The sequence below is a fragment of the Phoxinus phoxinus genome (genome assembly GCF_949152265.1).
Source record: "Phoxinus phoxinus genome assembly, chromosome: 15".
Classification (NCBI taxonomy): domain Eukaryota; kingdom Metazoa; phylum Chordata; class Actinopteri; order Cypriniformes; family Leuciscidae; genus Phoxinus; species Phoxinus phoxinus.
The window spans coordinates 3,925,954-3,953,547 of NC_136890.1; the positions used below are offsets into that span (position 1 = coordinate 3,925,954).

General features: G+C 36.6%; 2 protein-coding genes across 4 annotated transcripts in view; both read left to right on the top strand.

Moving 5' to 3' along the window:
• The first annotated feature begins 1,539 nt into the window (after window positions 1–1,539).
• Window positions 1,540–16,683, top strand: polr3d (polymerase (RNA) III (DNA directed) polypeptide D). The gene is made up of 9 exons (XM_079638376.1): window positions 1,540–1,810; window positions 5,787–5,946; window positions 7,566–7,609; window positions 7,711–7,865; window positions 9,374–9,495; window positions 10,335–10,482; window positions 12,489–12,739; window positions 12,845–12,997; window positions 15,685–16,683. Exons 2-9 carry the CDS (start codon window positions 5,791–5,793, stop codon window positions 15,799–15,801), a joined length of 1,146 nt encoding a protein of 381 aa, XP_079494502.1. The 5' UTR covers window positions 1,540–1,810; window positions 5,787–5,790; the 3' UTR covers window positions 15,802–16,683.
• Window positions 16,684–22,515: 5,832 nt separating this feature from the next.
• The window catches only part of LOC307011796 (gamma-glutamyl hydrolase), an 8,284-nt gene continuing 3,205 nt past the window's right edge, over window positions 22,516–27,594 (top strand). Inside the window, exons 1-6 of one of the 3 annotated variants that reach the window (XM_079637810.1) lie at window positions 22,516–22,579; window positions 23,329–23,510; window positions 23,628–23,742; window positions 24,672–24,722; window positions 25,015–25,099; window positions 25,270–25,408. In XM_079637810.1, the coding sequence (XP_079493936.1) occupies window positions 23,399–23,510; window positions 23,628–23,742; window positions 24,672–24,722; window positions 25,015–25,099; window positions 25,270–25,408 (502 nt within the window). In that variant the 5' untranslated portion in view covers window positions 22,516–22,579; window positions 23,329–23,398. Of the gene's footprint in view, window positions 23,239–23,328; window positions 23,511–23,627; window positions 23,743–24,671; window positions 24,723–25,014; window positions 25,100–25,269; window positions 25,409–27,594 lie in introns of all 3 variants that reach the window. The other 2 variants (XM_079637809.1, XM_079637811.1) reach the window with 2 other exon arrangements.

The following is a 27,594-nucleotide window of genomic DNA, read 5'->3' on the forward strand; positions in this document are numbered from 1 at the left end:
AATCGGCGTGTTAGACAGCTATGCTCGTATTTATAGGCCTAGGCCACGCCTGTTTGGGCGGGAGGTGACGCAGAAGGGCGCGGAGCGCCCTCATTGGTCAGCGTCCTGGCCTCGCATAGGCTGTGCTTTTCTGGCAGAGCAGCCAATGGGTGAGCTGTATTGCTCCGCCTAGGTTGTATGCTTCAGAAAAGCGTTTTACAATATTACAAAATTAAGGATTAATTTTTGGCTTCAATCTCGACAAAGAAATATCTTTCCCGTAGCGTTCTTCGACGCAGTACGAGAGAACTCTACGTAAGAGAACACAACAGACCCTGACAGCCGTGCAACGACAAAAACCCTTATTGTAGTACAGATTTGTTCACGCGTGGAAATATTTCCTATTCAAAACTAAATGAAAATGAACATGGATTGAATAGTCAGGTTATCAAACAAAACACAGATCAAAACAGTTATCAGTTCTCATATTCATGCAATAATGTAAATCTTTAAACCACAACAAACCAAAACTGGGTTCGTTTTCTGACCATTGCAACTTTTGAATAAGGAATATTCTAGAAATTTGATACAAAAACAAAAAAATATGTATTTGTGGTTGCAGATTGGGAGATTTCAAAAGGTTTATATTTGCTGAAAGCACAATTATCCTTAATATGACTTTTACATTATAATAAAGTAAGGATAAAGCTTAATTTAATTGTTGTAATATAGGCTAGGTTATATTTTTTCAATCCAGATATATATCCAATATGTGATTAACAAATGGCTATCAAGAGAAAGGTGAGGTTGCTACCGAAGTACAAGTACTTTTACTATAACATTTTACTTGAGGTAAAATGGGAGTCGTGTTGCGCCTTTAACTGACAATGTGCCGCTAGCGTATCGCTTAGCACTCTTTTTTATTGCCTTTTCTTCCTTGTCACATATTTCAGTAATCATCATAAATGAGATATCCTTCAAAAACTTAAAAACTCTAAATTCATCCCGTGTAAACCGTTTTGAAATTGGACATTGCGTTATCATGGAAACTGTACTTTAAAAACTTTTAGCAGGCTCCTCCCCCTAGTAGTGGGCGGTGTCATACATATTACAACATTTGTTTTAACAATTTTCTATATTTTTTTCTAATATTGACAAAACGCATATCGTTGGAAAGGTCTGAGACTCAAGGTTTCATATTTGGACTTTTTTTGTGATTGAAGTGATATTGTGACAGAAATGTGTGTAAAAAAACACACAAAATGTGGTTGACACTATGACTGGGTATTTATTGGTATTATGCCTACACATTTTTTTGTGATATTAACTTCAAATTTTGGAAAACAACTTGATTAGACATGAATTGAATTTTATAATAACTTTAGAGTAAACATTTGTTTGTAAAATATATATTTTTGTATAAAATAAAAATGTTTAGTGCAGTACATTTGCTTTAGAGTAACTTTAAACTTCTATAGCACTTTCAGTGCTTCAGTTAACTTCAGTTAACTTCTTTAAAAAGAGACCAACCTTAGGTCTGGATTCCAGCATTAATGAATTACAATGGACAGTGCATTTCCATGTCTATGCAGTTAAGAGGTTAATATTCTGCGCAAAGGTTTGCAGAGTTGACGTTCACCAATCACATCTCTCCGTCACACGGGTCAAAGTGTCATTGCACGTGAAACTCCGCCTTAAACAAACTTGCACTACATTTCATCATCGTTATAACTAAAATCTCGCTTTTACCTGTTATTTCGCTATATTTGTGATATTTTTGGAGTAAGGCCGTGTTTGAAGAGTCCCTGCACTAGTGTGTGTGAGCGCACGGGTAAGTGTAGCGTTACTGTCATGGATCTGACTGTGTGTGTGTGTGTGTGTGTCTCGCCATGTGTTTGTTGAAAGCGTGGAAGTAACGTTACCGGTTTGCTGTAGGCTAAATGTATATTTCAGATCTATAAATATATCTGCGACTGAATGTGCAGAGTAACGTGGCGTGTTAGCATTGTAGTATTCATAACGACTTTAGTCCTAAATCCTTAACAATATTGTTCTGTACAATTTGTACAGAATTTCTGTGAGAGTCTGGGATCAATCCTAAATAACGTTATTCATAATGGGAATTGTTATGATAATTCCAGCATAATAACACCAACACTAGGACTTTTACAACACGCAGTTCTCATTATGACCGCGAAGGTTATCAGAAGCATGTAATGAGATTTAATTTAGTGGAAATAGTAATATTTAAATCTATTCATTAATATTAAAAATGCATGTATGCGTGTGTGGCTTTGTCCGAATAGCATATTAAGTAGGTACTTATTTTTAATATGTAATTACTTCACAACCGTAAAACAAGTATGTTCTATTATGAATTTAATCTGGATGTATTAAATCGCCATGTTGTCATTATCACGTGACCTACCAATTCTTAAATTCCATTTTCTTTATTTCTTCTATATTAATGTTCTTTTTTTAATATGTACTTGATACATTTGAGAATCGCATGAGGTATTGTTTCGTTAACATGACATTTTTCACATAACCCATTTGGATGCTTCCCTATTATTATTATAAGTGGGCTATTTAAATTCGAATGCCTTAACATTATTCTATTATAAAATAAACTATTCTTTACTTGATTTCCTTATATATATTATCTATTCTTTTGAGTATCAGTTGTGTTGCTTCACTGCCATTCATAAATCCTGTCCTGTTGCCTCATGGGATAGTAAAGGCTACATCTGAAATCACACACTTCCCTACTTTATAGTAGGTGAAAAACAGTATGTGACAAAAGAAGTGTGTCTGAAACCACAGTGCTTATAAAAGAGCAGGCAAAAGTATGATTACTACTACTGTCGAGATTCTGAAGTGTGCATATGATGGACACTTAACTATCCCACGGGAGAGGATTTTTGAATGATGTCGTCCAGATTAATCCCAAGTTTTTGGTAACACTTTATTTTGATGGTCCCTTTTGAATATTCTGTTAACTATAAGTAACTGTGCAACTACATGTCAACTAACTCTCATTAGAGTATTAGTAGACTGTCTGCTTAATATCTGCAAAAAACTTATTATTGTGATGCTCCTCCAACAGACACTCTACTGACTATAAGTAACTTTGCAACTACATACCAACTTATTCTAACCCTAACCCTACCAGTCTACTAATGCTCTACTAACACTCTAATGATAGTTAGTAGACATGAAGGGGCAATGTTACTTATAGACAACAGAATGTGTTAAAGGGACCATCCAAATAAAGTGAAACCAAGTTTTTGTTTACTTAATATATCTTCATTTATATAGCGCTTTTAACAATGTAGATTGTTTCAAAACGGCTTTACTGTAATAAACAGATAATACGTGTGTGAACTGTATAATTATGTTTTATATTTAAAATGTATATTTTATTTATATATTTTTATATTTGCGTGTATATACTTATACATAATTTATATTACATATAAATATTTTATATATATAATATATATATATATATATATATATATAAAACTTAAATATATACATGTATGTGTGTGTATTTATATTTTTACAGAATAATTATACACAGCACACACACATATATTATGTAAACACAAACCCAGCACTAATTCATACTATATAGAACAACAGAAAATTGTTTTTAACCATTTTTTTTAGTGGTTGTGAAGTAATTACGTATTCAAGATAAGTACCTACTTAAAGGGTTAGTTCACCCAAAAATGAAAATAATGTCATTAATGACTCACCCTCATGTCGTTCTAAGCCCGTAAGACCTCCGTTCATCTTCGGAACACAGTTTAAGATATTTTAGATTTAGTCCGAGAGCTTTCTGTCCCTCCATTGAAACTGTATATACAGTATACTGTCCATGTCCATAAAGGTAATAAAAAGATCATCAAAGTAGTCCATGTGACATCAGTGGGTTAGTTAGAAGTTTTTGAAGCATCGAAAATACTTTTTGGTCCAAAAATAACACAAAATAAGACTTTATTCAGCATTGTATTCTCTCCCGGGTCTGTTGTCAATCCTTCACAGTTACGCTGATGGCGTAAGACGCTGATGACGTGTTATCTGGTGCGCCCGAGCTGCATTTATAGACTGAGGGAAACGCACGCTGTAAAAGTGTCTCATCCGCGACATGCACATTTACGCACCATTAAAAAAATGATATCCACGCAAACAATGTAGAATAGCTTGAATATAGCGTGCGTCTCCCTCAGACTGTAAACGAAGCTCGGGCGCACCAGATAACACGTCATCAGCGTCTTCCGTCAGCAGCGTCACTGCGGAGTCGTGAACGCAGATTCACAACAGACCCGGGAGAGAATACAATGCAGAATAAAGTCTTATTTTGTGTTATTTTTGGACCAAAAAGTATTTTCGATGCTTCAAAAACTTCTAACTAACCCACTGATGTCACATGGACTACTTTGATGATGTCCTTATTACCTTTATGGACATGGACAGTATACTGTATATACAGTTTCAATGGAGGGACAGAAAGCTCTCGGACTAAATCTAAAATATCTTAAACTGTGTTTCCGAAGATGAACGGAGGTCTTACGGGCTTAGAACGACATGAGGGCGAGTCATTAATGACATTATTTTCATTTTTGGGTGAACTAACCCTTTAAGGGATAATGTGATTTCAAGCTCATGCAATGTATATCCATCATATACACACTTCAGAATCTCACGGGGAGATTTTTCACCCGCTGTTTTATGAGTACTGTGAATTCAGACACACTTCTTTTGTCACATACTGTTTTTCACCAACTATATAGTAGGGAAGTGTGTGATTTTGGATGCAGCTTGTAGATGTTATAAAGCTGTTTTGTTTATGCTTAGGTGTAACAATATATGGTGTCACAATATATCGCAATGCATAAATGCAACAATATGTATCGTGGATAGTGACAATATTGTGTATAGTGCACCCAAAATAAAATATCTGTGAGGGAAAAATTAAAATTTTCAGAGTTTTAGTGTCAGTACAACATTAAACTACTATATATAATGTTGAATATAATGTATAATAATGCAATGGGGGAATATTTTTGGGTCCTGATAATGGCAAATTATTTTTTATATATCTAATCAGTGACTGAGCGCAAGCATATTCGTAGGGCTGTTAAACGATTAATCGCATCCAAAATAAAAGTTTGTGTTAACATAATAAATGTGTGTATAATTATTTTATATATTTAAATACACACACATACTTGTATATATTTAAGAAATATTTGCATGTATATACTGTATATAGATTTATATATAATTTATATTATATATAAATTATAAATATTTTATATATAAATAAAACTTTTTCTTAAATATATAGGCTACATGAAGTGTGTGTATTTATATATACAAAATAATTATACACAGTACACACACACATTTATTATGTTAACACAAACTTTTATTTTGGATGCGATTAATCGTGATTAATCGTTTAACCGCCATACTTGTCTAAAATAATTCTGTATTTTCAGCTTCAGAATCATGAATATTGTTATTCTGGTGTCTCCATTGTCCTGTGCTTTGGGTTTCCAGCATCAAGTCCAAGACTATTCATTTACACACACAATGTAATATCAAATTTAGCATTTTAATCAACAGTACATTTTTTTGTTAACCTTGTATTATATGTATCATATGTCTTGGTGTATCGCAATAATATTGTATCGTGATATGTATCAAATCATGACATGAGGGTATCGTGTAAAAAGCATGTAATTGACATTGAAGTTGGCAGTGGTTTGGTAACATCTCTTCTTGTCTTGTGTCAGTGAGATGGAGGGCTCTGGTGACCCCGGTGGGCCCCCGAGGACCCCTCAGGTGGGCGGAGCCAGAGGGTTGCCGATGGGCCGCCGGCTCCCCGCCTCCATCACTCCGGGACGCCTTCCCACAATGCGCTCCAGAGACCTCACGCTAGGAGGCGTCAAAAAGGTTAACATTCATAGCTGAACATGCTAGTCACCAGGGTTTGAAATGAACTATCAAATCACGAGCCAATTTGTTGTGTTAGGCTACTTATTATGTTTACTCACTTTGCTGGAGAAGTTTGTGTTAAACAAATCTGCGTAGATTTAGAGCAAATACTCAATTCGTGAGTCATCATGATATATTAAATACAGCGCATTGTGCAGAATCTGCTCATATTATATATATACTATATCGGGCTTACTTGAATATACGTCACTACGCAACAAATAACAGCGCGCTTCTTCATGTGCATTGAAGCAATAGCAAAGATTAAAAAGCATTTGGTTAAAGGTACAATATGTAAGATTTTTGCATTAAAATATCTCCAAATCACAAGGCCAGTGCTATATATTTTGTTAAGTTGATTACTTACAATATCCCAAATGTTTCCAACTATTTTTAAATCATGAGAAAATCACGATTTTAACCAAGGAAGCGGGGTGTGTGAGCGGGGGTGAGCTGGGGGTCGCCAGTCAGTGCGTCATATACGCGTTACCCTCGGTTTCCGCTCGTACTGCGTGGAGTCCTGGACAAATGCGGAAGTTGTAGTTGTAGCGTCTATCAAGCAACAAACGTTAGCTTGTTTCGTGCAGTCGTAATGGACTTATTCTATACTTATTCTTTACCGATTGCAGCCGGTTCTGTCGACAAAGACAAGTCCCATAAACGTACGGGTCAATTTTATATATTCCAAATGTAGCATTCGGTAATAGTTATGTTTATGTAAGGAAAGTATTATTGCTTTAGGCTTGTGTTTAGTTTATTGACATTGTTTATCACGTCTGGTGTTTATGGCCATGTAAATAAATATAGCATTTGTTATACATAAAGATTAATCCGTCTTTTGGCTAATGATGTGGGTATGTTCGAATGCACTTTTACAACAATTGTTTAGAACACATAAAACTGCGCAGCGTTATCGCAACAATGAATTCGACAAATACAGTAACATCTATGATAAACAATTTAGTATTAAACCTTACTTTTCTTGCGGTTAATTCTTTTGAATGAAATAAAAGCACGTCATTAAATGCAACATTTATAAAAATAGAACTTTACCTCATCCATGAACATGATTTTTCGATTCCCGTCTGACTGATTTACATCCACGGTGGAGTTAAAAACGACAGTTCCCATGATTCCACGCTCCTTTACATCGTCATCAAGCTACGCCAAGTGTAGCGGCAGAAAATCTTGCATATTGCACCTTTAACAGAAAATACATTGTTATTCTCCAACATCCTACATTTTTGTAATGTTCTCTGCACTGTATTGGTCTGTGCACCTAAAACACATTTTGGGTGAAGATGATGAGGATAAAAGAGGAAGGGATGAGATGCTGTATGACAGGATTTTGTTTAAATAAGGAAATAATGTTTGAAATCCAAATTTTATACATTTTATAAATATATATATATATAAACTGTGACGTAGTTAATCTGGTTAATTTCTTTTTCTTTTTTTTGGCTAGTAGAAATTTTGTATCCAAATTGGCTGGTAAGTGAAAAGGTTCATTTCAAACCCTGCTAGTCACTCACTACTAAACATTTCAGATTTAATATCAAGTGTCATTTGTCCCGCAGAAAACCTTCACCCCCAACATTATCGGTCGAAAATCTAAAGAGGAGTAAGTGACGGACTCTTTTATACGCAGTGTTCATCAGTTCATCATGCATTAGTGACATAATGAGTGCGTCACTGTTACTTACAAGTGATGCTGTGCCACAGATTAAAAACTGATGAAGGGAAGAGACGGGATAAGAAGGATGTTGATCGAGGCCGGCAGCGGGACGGGCGAGGGCGGGGACGGGGTCGTCCTGAGGTCATACAGTCTCATTCCATCTTTGAGCAGGGTCCCGCTGATGTGATGGCCAAGAGGAAAGGTAAAGTAGGTCTTCGGGAGATGATATGTGACCCTGGATCACAAAACCAGTCACGAGTCGCACGGGTAAATCTGTGGCAATAGCCAACTATACATTGTGCGAGTCAAAATTATCGATTTTTCTTTCATGCCAAAAATCATTAGGATATTAAGTGAAGATCATGTTCCATGAAGATATAAATTTCCTACCGTAAATGTATAAAACATGTATTTTTGTGAGTGAATGCAGCACAATCGTGAACATAAATGCACAACTTTAAAGGAGATTTTCTCAATGTTTAGATTTTTTTGCTCCTCAGATTCCAGATTTACAATAGTTGTATCTCGACCAAATATTGTCATATTCTAACAAACCATACATCAATGAAACGCTTATTTATTCAGCTTTCAGATTATATATAACTCTCAATTTAATTTTTTTTTACCCTTGTTCTGACTGGTTCTGTAGTCACGGGGTCACATTTGAGAAATCACTAGGACAGGAACTGTGATTTGAGCCGGAGTAAGATATCAGACAGTCACACTGAATGTCATTAAATCTCTTAACAGTAGTAAAATAATTTCAATTCAGATATCTTCAAATATCTGTGGCACTAGGAAATTCAAATACTTATGAGCAGTTATTTATTCATACATTTATGCACACCTGCTGTACCATTCAAAGGTTTGAGGTTGGTACGATTTTTAATGTTTTTGAAAGTCTCTTCTGCTGACCAAGGCTGAATTTATTTGATCAAAAATACAGTAAAAACAATAATATTGTGAAATATTATTATTATTACAATTTAAAAGAACTGTTTTCTATGAATATATTGTAAAATGTAATTTATTCCTGTGATCAAAACTGAATTTTCAGCATCATTACTCCAGTCTTCAGTGTCACATGATCCTCCGGAAATCAGTATAATATATGATAATTTGATGCTTAAGAAATGTTTATGATTATTATCAATGTTGAAAACAGTTGTTCTGCTTCATATTTCTGTGGAAACCGTGATACAGATTTCCTCAGGATTATTTGATGAATACAAAGTTCAAAAGTTTTTACTGTTCATTAAAAAAAACCTCACTGACCCAAAAGTTTTTTCAGGATGAATATAAAGTTCAAAACAAGAGCATTTATTAATTATATATATATATATATATATATATATATATATATATATATATATATATATTGTAAGATTTTTAAATGTCCTTACTGTCATTTTGGATCAATTTAATCCTTGCTGAATATAAGTATTCATTTCCTAAAAAAAAAATCATACTGACCGCAAGCTTTTGAACGGTATTGTATAAGTACGAAGGCTTTGAACCAGAGTTTTAATGTTTATGGAAAATAATTAGGGAATTTTATAATGCTTTCCAGGCTTAAAGGTTATGAAAGTTAATCAAATCTTTAAAAAAAAGAAGAAAAATTCATGATCAAATATTTAATGCTCTTTGAGAGTGAAATCTCTAAAGTAATGTTAAATGCTAGTACAGTTATTTTGTTCTATATTTGATTAGGTTTATACGATGACACCAGAGAGACAGCAAACACTGGCCCTTCGCCCATCATCAACATCAAGAAGGAGAAAGAGACCGAAGAGGAGACCAAAGAAATCCTGCGCAAACTGGAGAAGGACAATGTACGTTTTCAGAAACTAAAGTAGAAGCTTATTAACTAGCAATTAACTTATCAAACCTGTGCAGCCCAAAATCTAATTCTGTTTTACATTAAGAAAATAGAGCTTATTTTAGGTCCATTGAGATCTTTTTCATTGAGACATTAATTTTATGATAATTAATCATATTTTCTCAGTTCAAAATCACATACTGTCTGAGAAGGCACTACATTTTGAATTTGAATTTACTTTGTGAACATTAAAAAAAGCATGTTCTATATAGTATGAATATGATTAGTATGAATAGGTCCCTATTAAATCTGTTTGATTTTTATTTCCCCGAATTAATTTTTATTCTGGATTCCGTTTACCTTTTTCTGGACTCCATTTTAATGGTTAAATTAAAATTTAGTAATCAAAAAGCATGTCTAATTAATTAAATTCCTAAAAACTATTTATCAATTTTCTCCAGAAATCCTGTATTGTGTATTTACATTTTTCATGTCAATCAAATGAAGCCATAAAACATTCATTTAATAAATTTTTTAATCGTATTTGATGCATTACAATGATGGCAGTTATTGGGGCAAAATCGGTGTAAATATAGGCTTAATTTTCTTTATACAACACATTTATTTATTTAATTAACCTTTTTTGTATTTTGAAGTGAAATATGACCTAGGCCATGTCTTTATGTGATTCTCTAATGCAAATATTGCCAATTGCTTAACTAAGTGTGTGTGTGTCTCTGTCTGTGTGTGTGTCTCTGTCTGTGTGTGTGTCTCTGTGTGTGTGTCTCTGTGTGTGTGTGTGTGTGTGTGTGTGTGTGTGTGTGTGTGTGTGTGTGTGTGTGTGTGCTGTAGTTTGTGGACGACCCGCACCTGCGAGGGGGCAGAGAGAGCTGTCCTGTGCAGCTGCCGCTGGCCGTGTCCGGATGGGTCTTCAAGCAGGAGTTCAGTGAGGAGAGCTCTTCAGATCCTGAGCCGATCAGCACTGGAGCTGAAGTCAAGGGTATGAGCGACGACACTCGTGCTGTTATCTGTGTGTGCAGACGTGAAGTCACTCAGGGATACGCATGTTCGTGGGGTGAAAAAGTTCCCCACACAGATTTGGCCACGTGTGTTTGTGGCGTTGACCAACAGAAAGCTGCTTGGGTTGAAAGCGTAGCGATGTATGAAGCTCAGCTCACACAAAAGTCACTAGGGCTGCTCGATTATGGAAAAAAATCATAATCACGATTATTTTGGTCAGTATTGAAATCACGATTATGTAACACGATTATTTCATATGACTTTGGGAACGTGTTGCATTTATTAAATAGACACCTTTCAACAATACTTAAAAAAAATAGAAATTTGAACATTTATTGTACTTTTTGAACTATTAAAATAAATAATATAACAGATAATACTTCAATAAGTATTTGATTAATTCCCGCAGGTCTACCACTTATAATGCGGGAATTTCCCCCGCAAACATTGATTAGCAAGTAGATTGTATGAGTAGCCTAAATTAATCCACATATTATAAAATCAAATCAATCATTTTAAAACTTTCTCCAAGATGCAATTTCACAAACCGCATGAAATCGGGCCAGCATTGCATCGTAACTAAAGTTGATAATTTTCACTTCTTTTTAAGTCTTATCAGTTTAAACATTCAAGCTGAGAGAGGTTATGGCGGATGTGCACGTGTCATTCTGAACACAAGACAGAATAAGAGTGTTCTTGCACAACAGAACATGGCAAAATAATCGGTTTTATGCGATTGTACTATTTTGGTGATCGTTAGGAGCCAAAATCAAAATCGAAATTCAATGAATTGCACAGCCCTAAAAGTCACTATTGATAATACACTTTTTTTGCCTGTAAAATTTCACCGCAAATTCACTAAAAGTAAAAAGTACTGATTGATGAATGTTTATTTATTTAGCAGTTTTATATACTCCATCATACTGCTTAAAATACATGGAGAATATAATGTATTGTATACATAAAGCTTAAATAGGTTACAGCTCAATCTGACATTATGAATTATTATGAATTTTCAAGTAGCCAGCACTAGTCAATGAGTATATGTAATCAATATTTTAAAGTCCCCCTGTATTCAGTAATTTTATCCCTTAAAACTCATCTTTGATCATCAAAATTAATATTTAAAAGTTTTTATATGTAATATTTTCATGCCTTGAAATAGCTTGAATGTAACTCGACACCCTTGCCTCATTTAGTATTCGCGGTTCTATGGATATGCAAATGAGCCCCGCCTCCACTCACTCACTCAGCTCAGAGATCCACTGGTTGACGATCACACGTTGATCTGATTGGTTACAAGGTAGTGTGACGTCAGAAACACCAGCGATTTCAAACCGTGTTTTTGAGACTGTCTTTGGTTCACTGCAGTTTTAAGCAGAAAATACTCAGCAATGCTGTTGACTTATGAATTTACACATAGTTTGTCTGAAAGCATATTAAAAACACCACATAGACACATAAACAACATTGTTGGAAACTACCTTGTAACCAATCTGATCAACGTGTGATCATCAACATGTGGATCTCTGAGCTGGTTTGAGTGAGTGGAGGCGGGGCTAATTTGCATATTCATAGAACCACGTATACTAAATGAGGCAAGGGTGTCGAGTTACATTTGAGTGATTTTATGGAAAAAATGTTTTAAGTATGTCATTTTAATGATCAATGATAAGTTTTAAGGGATGAAATTATTGACTACAGGAGGACTTTAACCGGTTTATTGAAAATACGATTCATCTCGTTCATGAATCGGACACCGCTATCGCTATCGTGTCTCGTAGCGGGTGACGATTTCTTCAGGTCAAAATAATGAGGAACGACATGTTTTTATGGAATGTAGTGGAGTAAAAGTTTCCCAAAATAAAAATACTCCAATAAAAAAATTTAGAAATTTAATTAAGTAAAATTTTGTTTTACTGAGCATTCATTACACAGAATTGAAGATTAATTTCTGTATCACCATCCCGCCTCGTCTTCCTTCAGTCAAGCAGGAGCCGCTGGATATTCCTGAAGCAAAGAAGGCGGAGCCTATGTTCAGACTGCCACCCTTGCCCGAACCTGATTTGCTGCCTGATTTACTGGAGGTGTGGAATCACTGCAAAGAGGAGGAGCTTCTCTTCATGCAGCTCCCTGATTCGCTGCCAGGCCAGCCGCCCACCACTGACGTCCGGCCCACTAAAACAGAGGTTCAGTCCAGTGATGGACAGACCATGATGCAGAAGACCGAGACACAGGTCGCCACTAGCTAGGTTTAGGTCACATGGCCATGTCAGTTTTTGCATATGCTCATGTGTTTTTGCTCTCCTGTGGTTGTGTGTGTGTGTGTGTGTGTGTCTCAGGAGGAGTCTCAAGAAGAGAACAGCTGTTGTCTGAAGGATCTGCAGGAGGGATTGGTGGGAAAGATGCTCGTGAGGAAGTCGGGGAAAGTGCAGCTTATTCTGGGCAACGTGACCCTGGATGTGGCCTTGGGAACACCCTGCGCCTTCCTTCAGGTCAGTCACACTCAGAACAACAGCATGGCCTTGACGGTGGTCAATAGATATGTTTCCATCAGAGGTGCGAATTTAACTCGAGCGCAAAATTGGAATATCGCATAAAACATTTGTGGATGAGGCAGCGTTTCCATCCCATGTGTTTAATGCTGCGTTCACACCAAACGCGAAAAGAGCGTCAAATTCGCGTCTAGTTTGACGCTTGAACATTTTGAATGCATTCGCGCGTCCAAAGCGAAATGGACGCGTGTAAAAAGCAAGCGTTTGAAGCGAAATTGACGCGTGTCCGAGGCGAAATCCGCTTCTTGTGGGAGGGGCAAGTGCTAGGCGGTTCTGTTTGCAAGAAAGGCAGCGAAATTTAAAAATACTACTGTTATTGTGTCACGAAATGTGGTTTTAAGAGTCGTTCAGTCGAGAATGTAGTTGTTTAAAGCTCAAATCTGTGGTTTATTTATAAAGATAGCGCCTATTTAAAACATTTGATCTGACGTTTCGGAGTTGTGAGATCCAGGAGATCACCGGGCGCTCAGCGCTCATGTAACCCGCCTGGAGCAGCCTTACCTCGGCTAGTCCTCCTGACGTCTGCCGCTGCTAAACGAGAAATGTTTAAATTCACAATCTATAGCTTCGGTTCTATTATATGAAACTTTATATGAAAGTTAAAATAAATTAATGACTCGTTATAATGTAGGTCAAACGACTTCTTTATTTATGTTAGTAGTTTTTCTTCATCTCATTCAAATGTAGCCTATGACTGCAAGTGTTCAGTGTCACATTCATAGTTAACATCTGAACAATGTCATTCCTTCTTTTACGCAGGCATTTAGTCATATTACAAAATAATTTATTGAGGCCAAACATATAATAAGTTATTGAGGGCAAACATTTAAAATGACATTATAAACTGAAAAGCGGGCCTGCCCCCGTTTATCACATTACTTCACCACGTGACAGCAGCAAGCAGGCTCCTGGTTGGTTAACGCGGCGTGAATTGACGCCAAAGTTAAAAATTTTCAACTCGGGCGTCAGATGGGAAAATTGGTGTGATTAAAAATTAAAGTTGCTGCGATTGGTCCGCTGGTTAGTCTAGTCATCCAATCACATCCTCTGTTGAGGCAAAGTCACATGAGTTTTTCGTTGGGCATCAGGGGGTTTATTTGGTTTCCATCATGGTTTATGCGCATCTCGTCTTATCAGATAAAAAAATAATCTGCCTTAATTGAGCGCATTTATGCACAATTTTAGTATTTCATTATTCAGTCTTTGTTTCTCTGTACAGCAACCTTGAGTTTGGGAAAGTCACTTTATAAATAAAATTTGCATTTGGAGTTTCCACCCAGTGTTTTTTTATGGGATATCCTAAAATTTGCATAAAAAAGCTGGATCAAAACATAGCTAATCATTGTAAAATGCCTGGTCACATTAATGAAATTTTGGCAACATTTTGTTGGCATAAAGATCCATTGTCTACTGTCAACAGTGTAGTGATGTATGAAACTCAGCTCACACAGAAGTCACTTTAAAACCAAGCAGCTTTCTGATGGTCGACGCAAATCCGTGTGACTAACTCGCAAAAAACGCGTGAGGAAATCTTGAAATAACTGGGCTCTGCCATCAAATTCAGCTAACAACGGACATTGTGACTGCACATATAGTTTATTTAAATCCTGCGTCTACGTCTATATTATTCTGGATACATTTGAAAATGGTGTATTCATTTCAAAACGCTCTTATGGCTTGACTTATGAATTTACACACCCCTGACATAAACAACAACACTAAAAGCTGGATTTTCACCACAGGGAAAATGCTAAATTCATCTAACTGCGCATGCGTAAAACGCAATAAAAGCTCTGAGATGATACGAGACCAGACATAATGAAGTTCTTACACTATTGTTCTGACACAATCATTTTATTAGCAAAAAACTGGTGTGTTCGGGTTTCCACTCCATGTCTGGCTGGTCTAAAACACAATCGTCCTCATGGTTTGATGCAAGACAGCATTTGAGTGAATTTCCTTTCATCTTTGTTACTTTGTATAATCTTCATATGACATTCCTGCATTTATCTTTAACAAAAATGTAAAAGTAAACAGCGCATACCGGTATAAACACGGATATCTATGCGTCATTGTTTTCAAATACCTCAAATATTTCAAATGTTTTCAGTCCAAACTACAAATTTATAGTTTTCACATTTATCTGATGACAAAGTAGAGACAAAAAAGTGCATTTTCAAATGTATCCGGATTAGTGTCATCTGATGGTTTGGTGGGGAGATACTGCCCACTGCTGGGGTGAAGATGTTATGACCGCATTTGTAGACACAAAGTTCAAATGTCAATCAATGTACTATATAAACACTGTATAAGGGGTGGTGATAGCGCAATGGATAAGACACATGCCTTTGGTGTGAGAGACCCGGGTTCGAATCCACTGTGAGACACCAATGTGTCCCTGAGCAAGACACTTAACCCCTAATTGCTCCAGAGGTGTGCGACCTCTGACATATATAGCAATTGTAAGTCGCTTTGGATAAAAGCGTCAGCTAAATGAATAAATGTAAATGTAAATAAACACTTGGCCAATATAGCCTTGGGTCTGAATCTGTACACATCTATCTTCTGTCTGATTACATGCATTTCTGTCTCTGTATATGTTTATTATTGTCTCTGTGTTTTTGTAGGAACTGGTCTCCGTGAACACCGAGGGTAGAAGGGGAGACATGTCTGTGCTGGGACACATTAAACACAAGCTGGTTTGTTCTCCGGACTTCCAGGCTCTTCTGGAAAACCGAGCTTGAGGAACGGCTGCTGGGAATCGAATGCTGTAAATCCCTTTGAGAAGAAATATTCCCATGTACTGTCACTGATGGAGAACTCCCGAGTGAATGAACGGAAATTATTTATATGTCCAAGGAAATTTATTTAGAAGAATTTATGAATGGTCATTCAGGAGTGAGACACTATTACACATGTAAATATTGTGGGTTAGAATAACTAATACATTTATAATAATCTGGGTTTGAGTTTGAAACTTTAAGTTAATAAAAAAAAGTGCCATAAATACCTTTTTTCTTTTTCTTTTGTTAAATGTATTGAATCGAACGGTGGAAAGTGCCAGATAGGCACCTTTCAAATATGCTTTGACTACATGTAGCAGATATATATTGTTTTGTTAGGAGGAGGATGTTTAAAAAAAAAATCATAAGTCAAATTTTTAATTTTCTAGCCAAACCCTGCCAATGTGCGGTGACTGAAGAAAATGTACCTGCCCATTATTTTTTTTTACCAGCTATGAAACTGTTTCTGCAAAAACCGGCAGTTGGGACATCAAAGAAACAGAAATTGAATAAAGTAGGCTAATCAAATGTAAAAGAACAATACATAGTCACTGTATAAATAAATAAAACATAGATTAATCCTAAAGTTACAAAAGTTATTCAGTCGGGAGCAGTGTGTTTGATTAACATTAAACATGCAGACAGCAGCAGGTTTATTAGGCTGCTGTCACTTTAAGACCGAATGCATGGATCCAGTTACACACGGATACACTTGCGTTTTCTTTCTCAACCGTTTACGTTAATGTAAGATGTAACTGACTGTTTACTAGGATACTCCCCGAGAGGGTTTTTTGACAATTTTGTCCGTTCAAGCGCAAGATAAAAATCCAGCTTTTAATGTTGTTTATGTGTCTATGTGGTGTTTTTAATCTGCTTTAAGACAAACCATGTGTAAATTCATAAGTCGACAGCATTGCCGAGTATTTTCTGCTTAAAACTGCAGTGAACCAAAGACAGTCTCAAAAACACGGTTTGAAATCGCTGGTGTTTCTGACGTCACAAACTACCTTGTAACCAATCCGATCAACGTGCCGGCGGGCTTTAGCATATCATTAACAGCGAACTAGCAGGGGTAAATCGGGTAGATTTAGCAATATAGCAGATGTATATTATGATGATGAATTGTCTCTTTCTCCACTGACGTTCTGAGTTGTTTAAAGCGTTTCTGATGATTGTTAGATTTAAATCTGAGATGCGAACGGGAACATTGTGTAACATTAGCAACACATTAGCTGTTTGATAACATAAACAAGCATAAGGCTTATCATATTAATAAATACTGTTATGTTTCCGACGTTGTAAATTGCGATACCATTGTGCAGCATTTACCTCAGTAAGTTGGCCGAGTGGATCTCTGAGCTGGCGTGAGTGAGTGGAGGCGGGGCTAATTAGCATATTCATGATTCTGCATAAATAAAGCAAGGGTGTAGAGTTGCATTCAAGCTATTTTAAGGCATGAAGAATGTTTTTCACAGATAAAAAACTTAAATATGTAATTTCTGTTGATCAAAGATGTGTTTTAAGGGATAAAATGATTGACTACAGCAGGGGGACATAAATAGTTTGTAGGTTATTATGTATATGATGGGGTGTTTATATTAACAGCAGGTGTATTACTGGTTCTCAAGGCTTTCAAACATTATTGGTGGTAGGTATGGTCATCATAATATAATCGATATGACCAAAATCTCATCACGAAGATGCCGTGGCTGGTCATGGGAAAGTTGTGTCCTCCTTCATATTCTGGACGCCGCTGCATGAGCTGCTCCTGTTTGAAGGCTTGAAATGGCTAAAGATGTGTGTGTGTAATGCCAGCTGGGACTTGTTGATAACATTTACCTTTGTCAATGCCTCAATCCTTTCCTCTACGCATTTAACCACGGTCACTTCCAAGATCCAGCCGTCGAGCCACAGAATAGAAAATCATGCCGAAAAATATTTTGTCAAAGAAGTTAAACATATTCCTCGAGTGGTGACATTTAACTGGTCTTGTTCAAGTCAAATAAGGGTATATTTATCATTTAATATGACTGAATTAACCACACTACATTGGGTTTTTAAAGGTCAATTCAAGTAAGATCACTGCACACATGAGCACATAGTCTGACTTCATTGTGGCAGTAAATTACATTAATGAATAACATTACATAAATAAATTCAATTCGAATAATAAGGCACATGGGGCTGTTACCAGTAAAATTAAATCAATATTAACAAAAGCCATCGTTGCACTGCAGATGTGGGACGTACAGAATATATTACACAGACTGTTAAATGCAGAGGAGGCATGAATACAACATAAATAGTGTTATGAGATTAATGTTTTAGATAGGCCTATAACGTTTTGAAATAGGCCTATGAAATTACGGAAATGCATTCATGCCTGATATGATGATATGATTTAATTGTTCTGCTAGAGCCTATACATCACACCTTAAAGGAAAAGTGTGTTTCTGTTGCTGCAATGTTGTTATTGGAAGTTACATTAAAGGATTAGTTCACTTTCAAATAAAAATGTCCTGATAATTTATTAACCCCCATGTCATCCAAGATGTTCATGTCTTTCTTTCTTCAGTCGAAAAGAAATTAAGCTTTTGAGGAAAACATTCCAGGATTTTTCTCCATATAATTGTCTTCAATGGCAACCATCTATCCCAATGTTCAAAGAAGGTTCAAATGTCCGTCTCAGTGCAGCATCAAAGTCTCGACACGATCCCAGTCGAGAAATAAGAGTCTTATAGCAAAACGATCGGTCATTTAAAAAAAAAAAACATATATATATGTCGTGCTCAATAACATCAAAAATGGCTGTAAAAAATAAATCTGCATCGTTTATCCTTTTGATCTTTCATTCAAAAAATTGGCAAAAATCCAACCTTTCATTGAAGTAAAAGAATTGAAACTCCTATAATGCCGGATGAGTTTGGAGAACACCTGACTAGAGATCAGAGACCATTCCTCCACACAGAATCTCTCCAGATCCTTCAGATTCCCAGATCCATGTTGGTGCTTCTTCTCTTCAGTCCACTCATCAGGTCAGGGGACTGGGACGGGCAGAAGCTTTATTTTGTGCTCCGTAACAAATGTTTGTGTTGATTTTGATGTTTGTTTTGGATCGTTGGAAGATCCAATCACGGCCCATTATAAGATTTCTAGCAGAAGGCGTCAGGTTTTGATTTTGTATCTGTTGATATTTGATAGAATCCACAATGCCATATCTGAACAAGAAGTCCAGGACCTCCAGCAGAAAAATATGCCCACAACATTAAAGATCCAACGGTATATTAAATTGGGGTACTTTTTATCCTTGTGTGCACCAAACCCATCTAGCGTGTCTGCTGTCAAAAGCCATAACATCTTTAGTTGATTATAACTAGTTTTCTCTGTTTTGCAGATATGTGCCTGATGTATAAATTGACCCATAATCTTGCACCACCCCGACTCCAGCAATGTGTGTCATTTTGCAGAGATAAGATAAGGGTCACCAGGGCTTCTGTAAGAGGGGACTGTTACACTCAATTTAGGAAGACTAAATTTGGTCAATCTGCTTTTTCATTTACTGTAGTAGAAAAGTGAACTTAATCCCAGCTCACATTAGAGATTGTGCAAGTCACAACCGTTTTAAAATGTCCTTAAAGACTTGGCTGAAGGAGAATCATGTGATCATTGATCGTATTTTTATAACATGGAATGTATATCTGTATTTTGGGTTATATGTGAGTAATGCTGTCACATGTTGTCTGTTGCTAAGTTTTTATCTGTTTTGATAGTACTGTCTTGTATTTTTATCTTCCTTACCCAGGGACCACAGATGCAAATTAGCTGTATAGCTAACTCTGGTACAGGGCTCGAACTGTGCATGGTCCCTGTCAAATAAACTAAATAATAATAATAATAACTTTTTTAATTATTGCCCTGATGGTCAAAATGGAGATTTTCAATTCTTTAGCTATTTTCTTACAGCCACTTTCTATTTTGTGATGCTCAACAATCTTTTGCTGCACATCAGAACTATATTCCTTGGTTTGACTCATTGTGAAGGATGATTAAGGGAATTTGGCCTTTGTGTTTCCTCATATTAAACTCCTGTGAACAAGAAGTCATAGCTAGACAATTTCATGATCCAAGTCACCCTGGTGTGCTAAAAAAAAAGGTAAATATTAATGGAATATACTTCAGAGATATTTGACTCATAAAAAATTCTAGGGGTATTAATAATTGTGGCCAACGTATTTTGGAGAAAAACATTTATTTAATAATGTGATTTCCCCCCCGCCCACTTTCAATTCTTTTACTTAAATGAAAGGTTAGATTTTTGCAAATTTTATTGAATGAAAGATCAAAAGGATAAACGATGCAGATTTATTTTTTTACAGCCATTTTTGATCACATTTACCAGGGGCATGATTAATTCTGAGCACGACTGTATATATATATACTTTTTAACCACAAATGCCCGTCTTGTACCATCTCTGAGATGATGCACCTCGTATTACGTCATCACGTTGGAAAGGTCATGATTTTTTTTTTTGAAAAAAATTAATTGAAACAAAGATGTCCGACGATTTTGAAGTTGGAGGAGAAAATTAAATACATTTTTAACTTTTTTTTCTTCTCTACCTCTTTGAACCAGAGTACACAGACAAATAAATAACTTAGATGATTTTTTTTGTGTGAAAATAACCGATCGTTTCGCTTTTTTATTTTTATTTCTCGACTGGGATCGTGTGGAGACTTTGAAGCTGCACTGAGACGGACATGTGAACCTTCTTTGAACATTGGAATATGTGGTTGCCATTAAAGTCCATTATATGGAGAAAAATCCTGTTTTCCTCAAAAACTGTAATTTCTTTTAGACTGAAGAAAGAAAGATATGGACATCTTGGATGACATGGGGGTGAGTAAATTTTCAGGATTTTTTTTTTTAAAGTAAACTAATCCTTTAAAATGCAGTTTGCTCAATAATCTGAGCGGGCGCGACGTGTGCTTTTTGCATCATGATGCTTCTGTGTGTATCTACAATGTATGGAGTGAGATGTGTTTCACTAACTTCTTTTACATGAGCACCTTTTGTTTGATTTAGTCCTGAATAATTCCAATGGATGATTTAGCATAAGACGTGTGATTAACCAGTAGACTATCTAAGAGCGGCATCTTTGAAATATGCGTTAGCCTATATGCATGCAAAATTATGAAACATGAATGTGAACTGATCTGCAGTCGTGTTTCAAACGCATTGATCAATATGCTTGCGTAGACTTCAGTGTCTTTGCTCTGGTTCTTCTGTGTTCCGAGTCTCATCAATAAACGCATTAGCTCTTATCAATCCCACAAGGTGTCGCTGTGGCCTCAAATCGTCGTTATTGCTACTCTGAGCTCGATAAGTTTGAGATAATGTCCTTTTTTTAATTTCTTTGGATATTTATTATTTTGGCAGACCTGACATTCCATAAAATAAGGACATCATTGAAGACAGAGATGAGATCAATAGAGAATGATAATATCAAATGTATGGCTACCTGTTCAGAGCGTATGTAAACGTAAATGCTATGTTCAGAGATATAATCTGACTAGTAATGTCAAATTAAAAGTTTTACATTAAAGTACATTTTGTTTCAAAGAAGTAGGCCTATGCTTATTTTGTGTTGACTTATGGCGCTTTTCCACTGCATGGTACGGTACGGTTCGGTACGGCACGGCACGCTTTGGCGCTTTTCCACTGCATGGTACGGTACGGCTCGGTTCGGTACGGCTCTCTTATGGCGCATTTCCACTGCATAGTACGGTACGGTACGGCTCGCTTCAGCTCGCTTTAAATGGTACCACCTCTGTTGAGGTTCCAAGCGTACCGTACCGATACTAAACGTGACGTGAAAACACTGCAGATCACTGATTGGTCAGACAGAATCGTCACTTCAGCGTCATTGTATATTTGCTACACGATACACTAAACCCGCTATATTTAAATAGCCAGACAACAGCAAACGCGGTAGCACCTGTTTTTAGAGTTTTTACTTGACAAAAAAAAGTTCAAAAAAATCAAACAAGAAATGGCTGAATCGTGGTCAGTGGACGAGGTGCAGACGTTCCTCTCGTTGGTTGCCGAGGAGCGGAAGTAGCACAGCTCTTAGCCGCACACGGCTACCACCAGACATACAACTTAACGATCAGTCCCACCCACTTTGAAGCGGTACTAACTGCAATGGAAAAGCAACCGAGCTAAAGCAAACCGAACCGTGCCGTACCGAGTTGAGTCGTACCACGCAGTGGAAAAGCAAAGCGAACCGAACCGCTCCGCGCCGTGTTGAACCGTACCGAACCGAACCGAGCCGTACCATGCAGTGGAAAAGCGCCATAACATGCTAAAGCACATACTTGATAATAATTTTTAACTGTAGTAGTGTGTTATTCCACATTAAAGTCCCCCTGTGGTAAAAATCAAGCTTTTAATGTTTATGTCTATGTGGTGTTTTTAATATGCTTTAAGACAAACTATGTGTAAGTTCATAAGTCGACAGCATTGCTGAGTATTTTCTGCTTAAAACTGCAGTGAACCAAAGACAGTCTCAAAAACACGGTTTGAAATCGCTGGTGTTTCTGACGTCACAAACTAACTTTTTAACCAATCAGATCAACGTGTGATCGTCAACCAGTGGATCTCTGAGCTGAGTGAGTGAGTGGAGGCGGGACTCATTTGCATATTCATCAAACCACGTATAAATGAGGCAAGGGTGTTGAGGTAGGCCTACATTCAAGATATTTTAAGGCATGACAGATTTTTATTTTCCAAGGAATTTTGGTGATCAAAGATGAGTTTTAACTAAGGGATAAAATTATTGATAACAGGAGCTTTAAAATGTAAAAGTTGATAAATTTCACATGTAATAAATTACATCTCCATCATTGTATAGCCTAGAATATATTTTTGGCTGATATTATTCAAGGCAGTAGTACTACACCTTCTTCTTCTTTAGAATAACATGGACAAATGGTTTAAAATAAATAAAAAAGGGTCCATTTTGATTTCGTGTTGACTTCAAATGGGCCTATGCATTGTAGGTAAAAGTTTTGTAAATGGTGGAACCCGGTACTTCCTCTGCTCTGTAAGTTATTGTGCTGCTAGATGGTAATGGCAAGTTGGTTTGCGTAAAGTTCAGCGTTGTGCAAAAGGAAAACATTACAACGTCGTCTAGTGCAAATTCCAGCACCCGTTCACCCGAAGTCCACAGGAGACAGCTCAAGCTTCCTGGTGTCACTGTTGATTACAGCTCGTGATAAACACTTGTTGTGAGAACGTTTAGGAAAATACAAGTTCCTAAAATTTTCAGGAACTTCTGGTCTGGTGTGTGGAGAATGCGGCAGATCTATATTTCTCGAAGTGTTTTCCCAAACAAACTGGTGTGTGTGAGCACTATTTACTGGTCCTCATTTGTTTTCCTTCCTCAAAAAAGTACAAACCCCGCCCATCTAATGACTTTTAAATTTCAGTTCGCACACTATATGAAACAGATTATGCAACCGAACGAGCACATCTGGCTTCAGGTCCGAGTGAGGGAGAATGGGCTTCAGCGCGATCGTGTGTGTGAGTGTGTGTGTTCTCGTGTTGTGCAGCGCGTCTCCGGTAAAACACCTGCAGAGAAGCGAGCCTGAGAACAACACACCGATCATCGGTAAAACTCCTGTCTTCATGGTGTCATTGTCAACATACGATTTAATAGCATCACCTTCATTTCTTGTTTTGCTAACAATCTAAATGTGTTCTTAACATATTTAAACGTCGTCTGTAGGGATTCTGACGCAAGAGGTTGACAGTGAGGCTATGAAAATATTTGGGAAGACCTACATCCCTTCATCATATGTGAAGTACATCGAATCCGGGGGAGCCAGAGTTGTGCCAGTTCGGTAAGTCTACTTCTGTTTGTTAGCATTGATTCGTTTCATTTCAGAAACCGATTCATTGATTCGAATTCAGTTTACACAGCAAATTGTTCCCTTGTGAAAAAGAAGGAGCCATACACTTTATCATACTTTAGAAAAAAGTTTTTAGGTTAATATTTAATAATTTGTGGTTAATAAAAGAATAGGCTATAGCTACTGAAGTGCGAACTGAATGTAATGTTTCTGTGCACTTACAGTAATTGCATTTCATTTGCAATTGAATAGACTTATTTTATAGTTGAAATATTAAACGCAATTAGTTGAAGAGTGCACTTAATAAATAATTTCATAAATCTGTTGTTTTTGAAATATGGTGAAAATGGTGCTGAATGTACCATTGCTATAAATGTAATATTGAATAACACACTGTTGTTGTTTATTATTATTATTAATAAAGTAGGCTTACTTTAGTACGTTAGTCAACACATCAAAATAAGTGTACTTTTTTGAAGCTCGAAAAAATATTACAACATAATGATCTAAAATAGGTAAAACTTTTTTTAAAGTAGACAGTGGCCTTTTATTTTAGTAATATTATAATATATTATGTGCGGTTACCTTTTTTATATATTTAAAAAAATATATATATACTTTTGAGAATTACAGTATAAGTGTACATTCAATACAATTAAGCACTTCTCTTTTTCACAAGTGTTCCCATGCCGTTTATGTTCATTATTTAGTCAGCAAATAATATATCAAATATGAATATTATACACAAAACTTGGTGACCAAGTTATTAACCATTTCAGCCATAAATAAATAAATAACAAAATCTGTACATTAAAAGAGAATCCCACATTATTGAATTTAATGAAATTAAATAAGCTAATCAGTGTCAAAAATGCCTTATTTAAGCAATCATACAAATTAACATACATTTTATGTTACAGGCTAAACCAGAGTTTTGCAGAACATGAAAAAATCTTCAAGTCAATAAATGGGTATGTTCTCCAACAGTATTCTCAATCTAAACGAGTTCCTTATTGTTATGATGACGTTTCCTGAAGAATTCATACATGATCGTTACATTCTCAAGATTTAGGCCATTAGCTACATATAAAAAATGATGTATTACAGCACAGAATACATGATTGAAGTAACCTAAATTTCATAAATGTATACGTTTATAATTAGTTCTGAATGTTTATCTGTGTAAATGTATGCCCTAAATACAGAAGCTTACAGGAAGTAAACAAAAGCATAACTTTCATAACATATCTGTCTGCCGATCAGTCTTATTCTCATTGGAGGATCCGTGAACCTGGAGACATCTGAGTTTGCTCACACTGCTGGGATCTACTTCAGACTGGCCCTTAAGGTCGGTGAATTACAGTAAAAGTCATGACTGTGAGATGCTCCTCGTGTCTCTTGAACTGTTAGTTGTTAATAAAATGCCACTGTCTTTAATTCAGTAGTTTTCCAGATTCTTTAGCGTCATCTTATGAACTAAAATGAAGGAAATAAACAGGTTAGCACTGATGTTCGCAGGCACATGATGAGGGCGAGTACTTTCCCATCTGGGGAACATGCCTGGGGTTTCAGCTGCTCACTGTGCTGGTGTCCGGAGAAAACCTGTTGAGTAAGACGACAGCCGAGAATGTCGCTTATCCACTCAACTTCAGCTCAGGTACTCATACATACAGTACTATAGTCTTAAAGGAACACGCCGACTTTTTGTGACTTTATCTTATTCCCCATATCTCCCAGAGTTAGATAAGTCCACACATACCCTTCTTTTTTTTTTTTTCGCCACCCCCCCCCCTCGTTGGAGGACAACTTTATTTTTAATTCGAATCATATAAAACATACCAACAATAATCACTCCAGACAAACCACATCCACCCCTTAATAGTGTGATAGTCCTAACAATGTAAGGTAAAAGTGTATAATCAAACAAAAACTGAGGGGAAATGACACCAATTAGCCTGAAAAAGGATGAACATCGAAGGGTGGGCAAAATGATGGACATATAAAAACAATAAACCGATAAACATTAACAAACAAGAAGATAAGCAGTTACTAACACAAGACAGACCAACAACAATATACAGACGAGTAAATAAATGAATAAGAACAGACAAATATGCAAATAAATGGAAATGTAAACAAATAAGTAACAAAGGACAGAGAAATACATACATATAGAGAAACATATAAACATAATATTATTGTCTCGATCAGGGGCCTGTACCATGAAGCCGGTTTAGGTGGCTAGCCAGCTATGTTTCAGCTTAGTTTCCGCCAACCCTGGGTTTTAGGTACCATGAAAGTAGCTCGGCTTTAATCGGTGTTCGTTGCCATGGTATCTTACGCTGCACGGCTAACCTGCTCCGGGGCAGGTTAAGTTCTGGATTCGAGATCTCAGACTGAAGTTTGACCAATCAGCTGTGAGCAAAGAAACATATAGGTGACGTAACTAATTCCCAGTGTTTGTTGCAAAAATAATAAAAGGTTATGTGTAACTACTTTGAATTATATTTTTATCTTTTGTCTTTATCTGCTGCCAAGAACGTTTGAGTTGCATCTAAAAATCAATGAATATTAATCTTTATTAGTAGCTATATACATGCACATTTATATATTATACATAAAATATAGGCTATATTTCACACACACACACACACACACACACACACACACACACACACACACACACACACACACACACACACACACACACACACACATTCATAGCCTACAGATATACATCATTTTACATTAATATAGAACGTATTTGTTTAGCTTATACATTAACGCAAACAGCAATATTTCTCCAACAGTCTTCTCTTGCTTTGGCAGCAGAGACCGTATTGTTTCGAGCTTGTAATACATATTTAAATTTATCGTAATTCTGAATGATTATCTCTTGCTCCTCCGCGGAAAAAATATATCTCTCTCGCTCTCTCCATATCGAACGCGATTGGTTGTTCGGTGCCAACGTCACTTTGGTATGTGCACGCGCTTGTGGATTAATCATAATTTAAGATCAAAGCCTGAGTTGACAGAGAAAGTTGATGAGCTGCGTCATGGTACCAATAAAGCCTGATTGCATCGGTTTGGTTTTGTCAACTCAAAACTAATCCTGTAACCCCGAGTTTGTTCAGCTACCTTCATGGTACAGGCCCCAGATCTACCGAGAGAGCAAATGGTTGATGGAAACACATACCCTTCTCATCTCTGTGCGTGCCGTAACTCTGTCTTACGCACACACCGCTAGCCTAGCTTAGCACAAAGACTGGAGGTAAATGGCTCCAGCTAGCATACTGCTCCCAATAAGTGACTCCGCAGAAGCAGGGCCGGATTAAGAGTTCAGAGGCCCCTGGGCACAATGACAACGACAATGCACAGAGACTTCCATAATAGTTTTTTCCTACTATGGTAGGTAGTCAATGGGGACCAGCAACGGCCCGGTTAGCCACACTCCTCAAAATATCTTCTTTTGTGTTCAGCACAAGAAAGAAATTAATACAGGTATGGAACAACATTAGAGTGAGTGAGTAAATAATGACATAATTTATATTTTTGGGTAACTGTCCCTTTAAGGACAAGCGGCTGCATGTTTACTATTAGGGCTACTGTCACTTTAAGATCTGCCCGCGGCGAGTCTAATATACACACATTTGACAATCAGATTTTTTTCTTAATTGTTTCTACTGTTCTTTCACTTTAGACATAACCAACGTTGTTTATGTAAACCTTGTGTGTATTTGACAGTATTAGCGCAATAAGACTCGAAAGAAAGACTTAGTCCAGTAATCAGACGCTGTTAGACAGGCGTTTAGTGCATGTGCGCGTCGGGTCTATTGCGCTCAG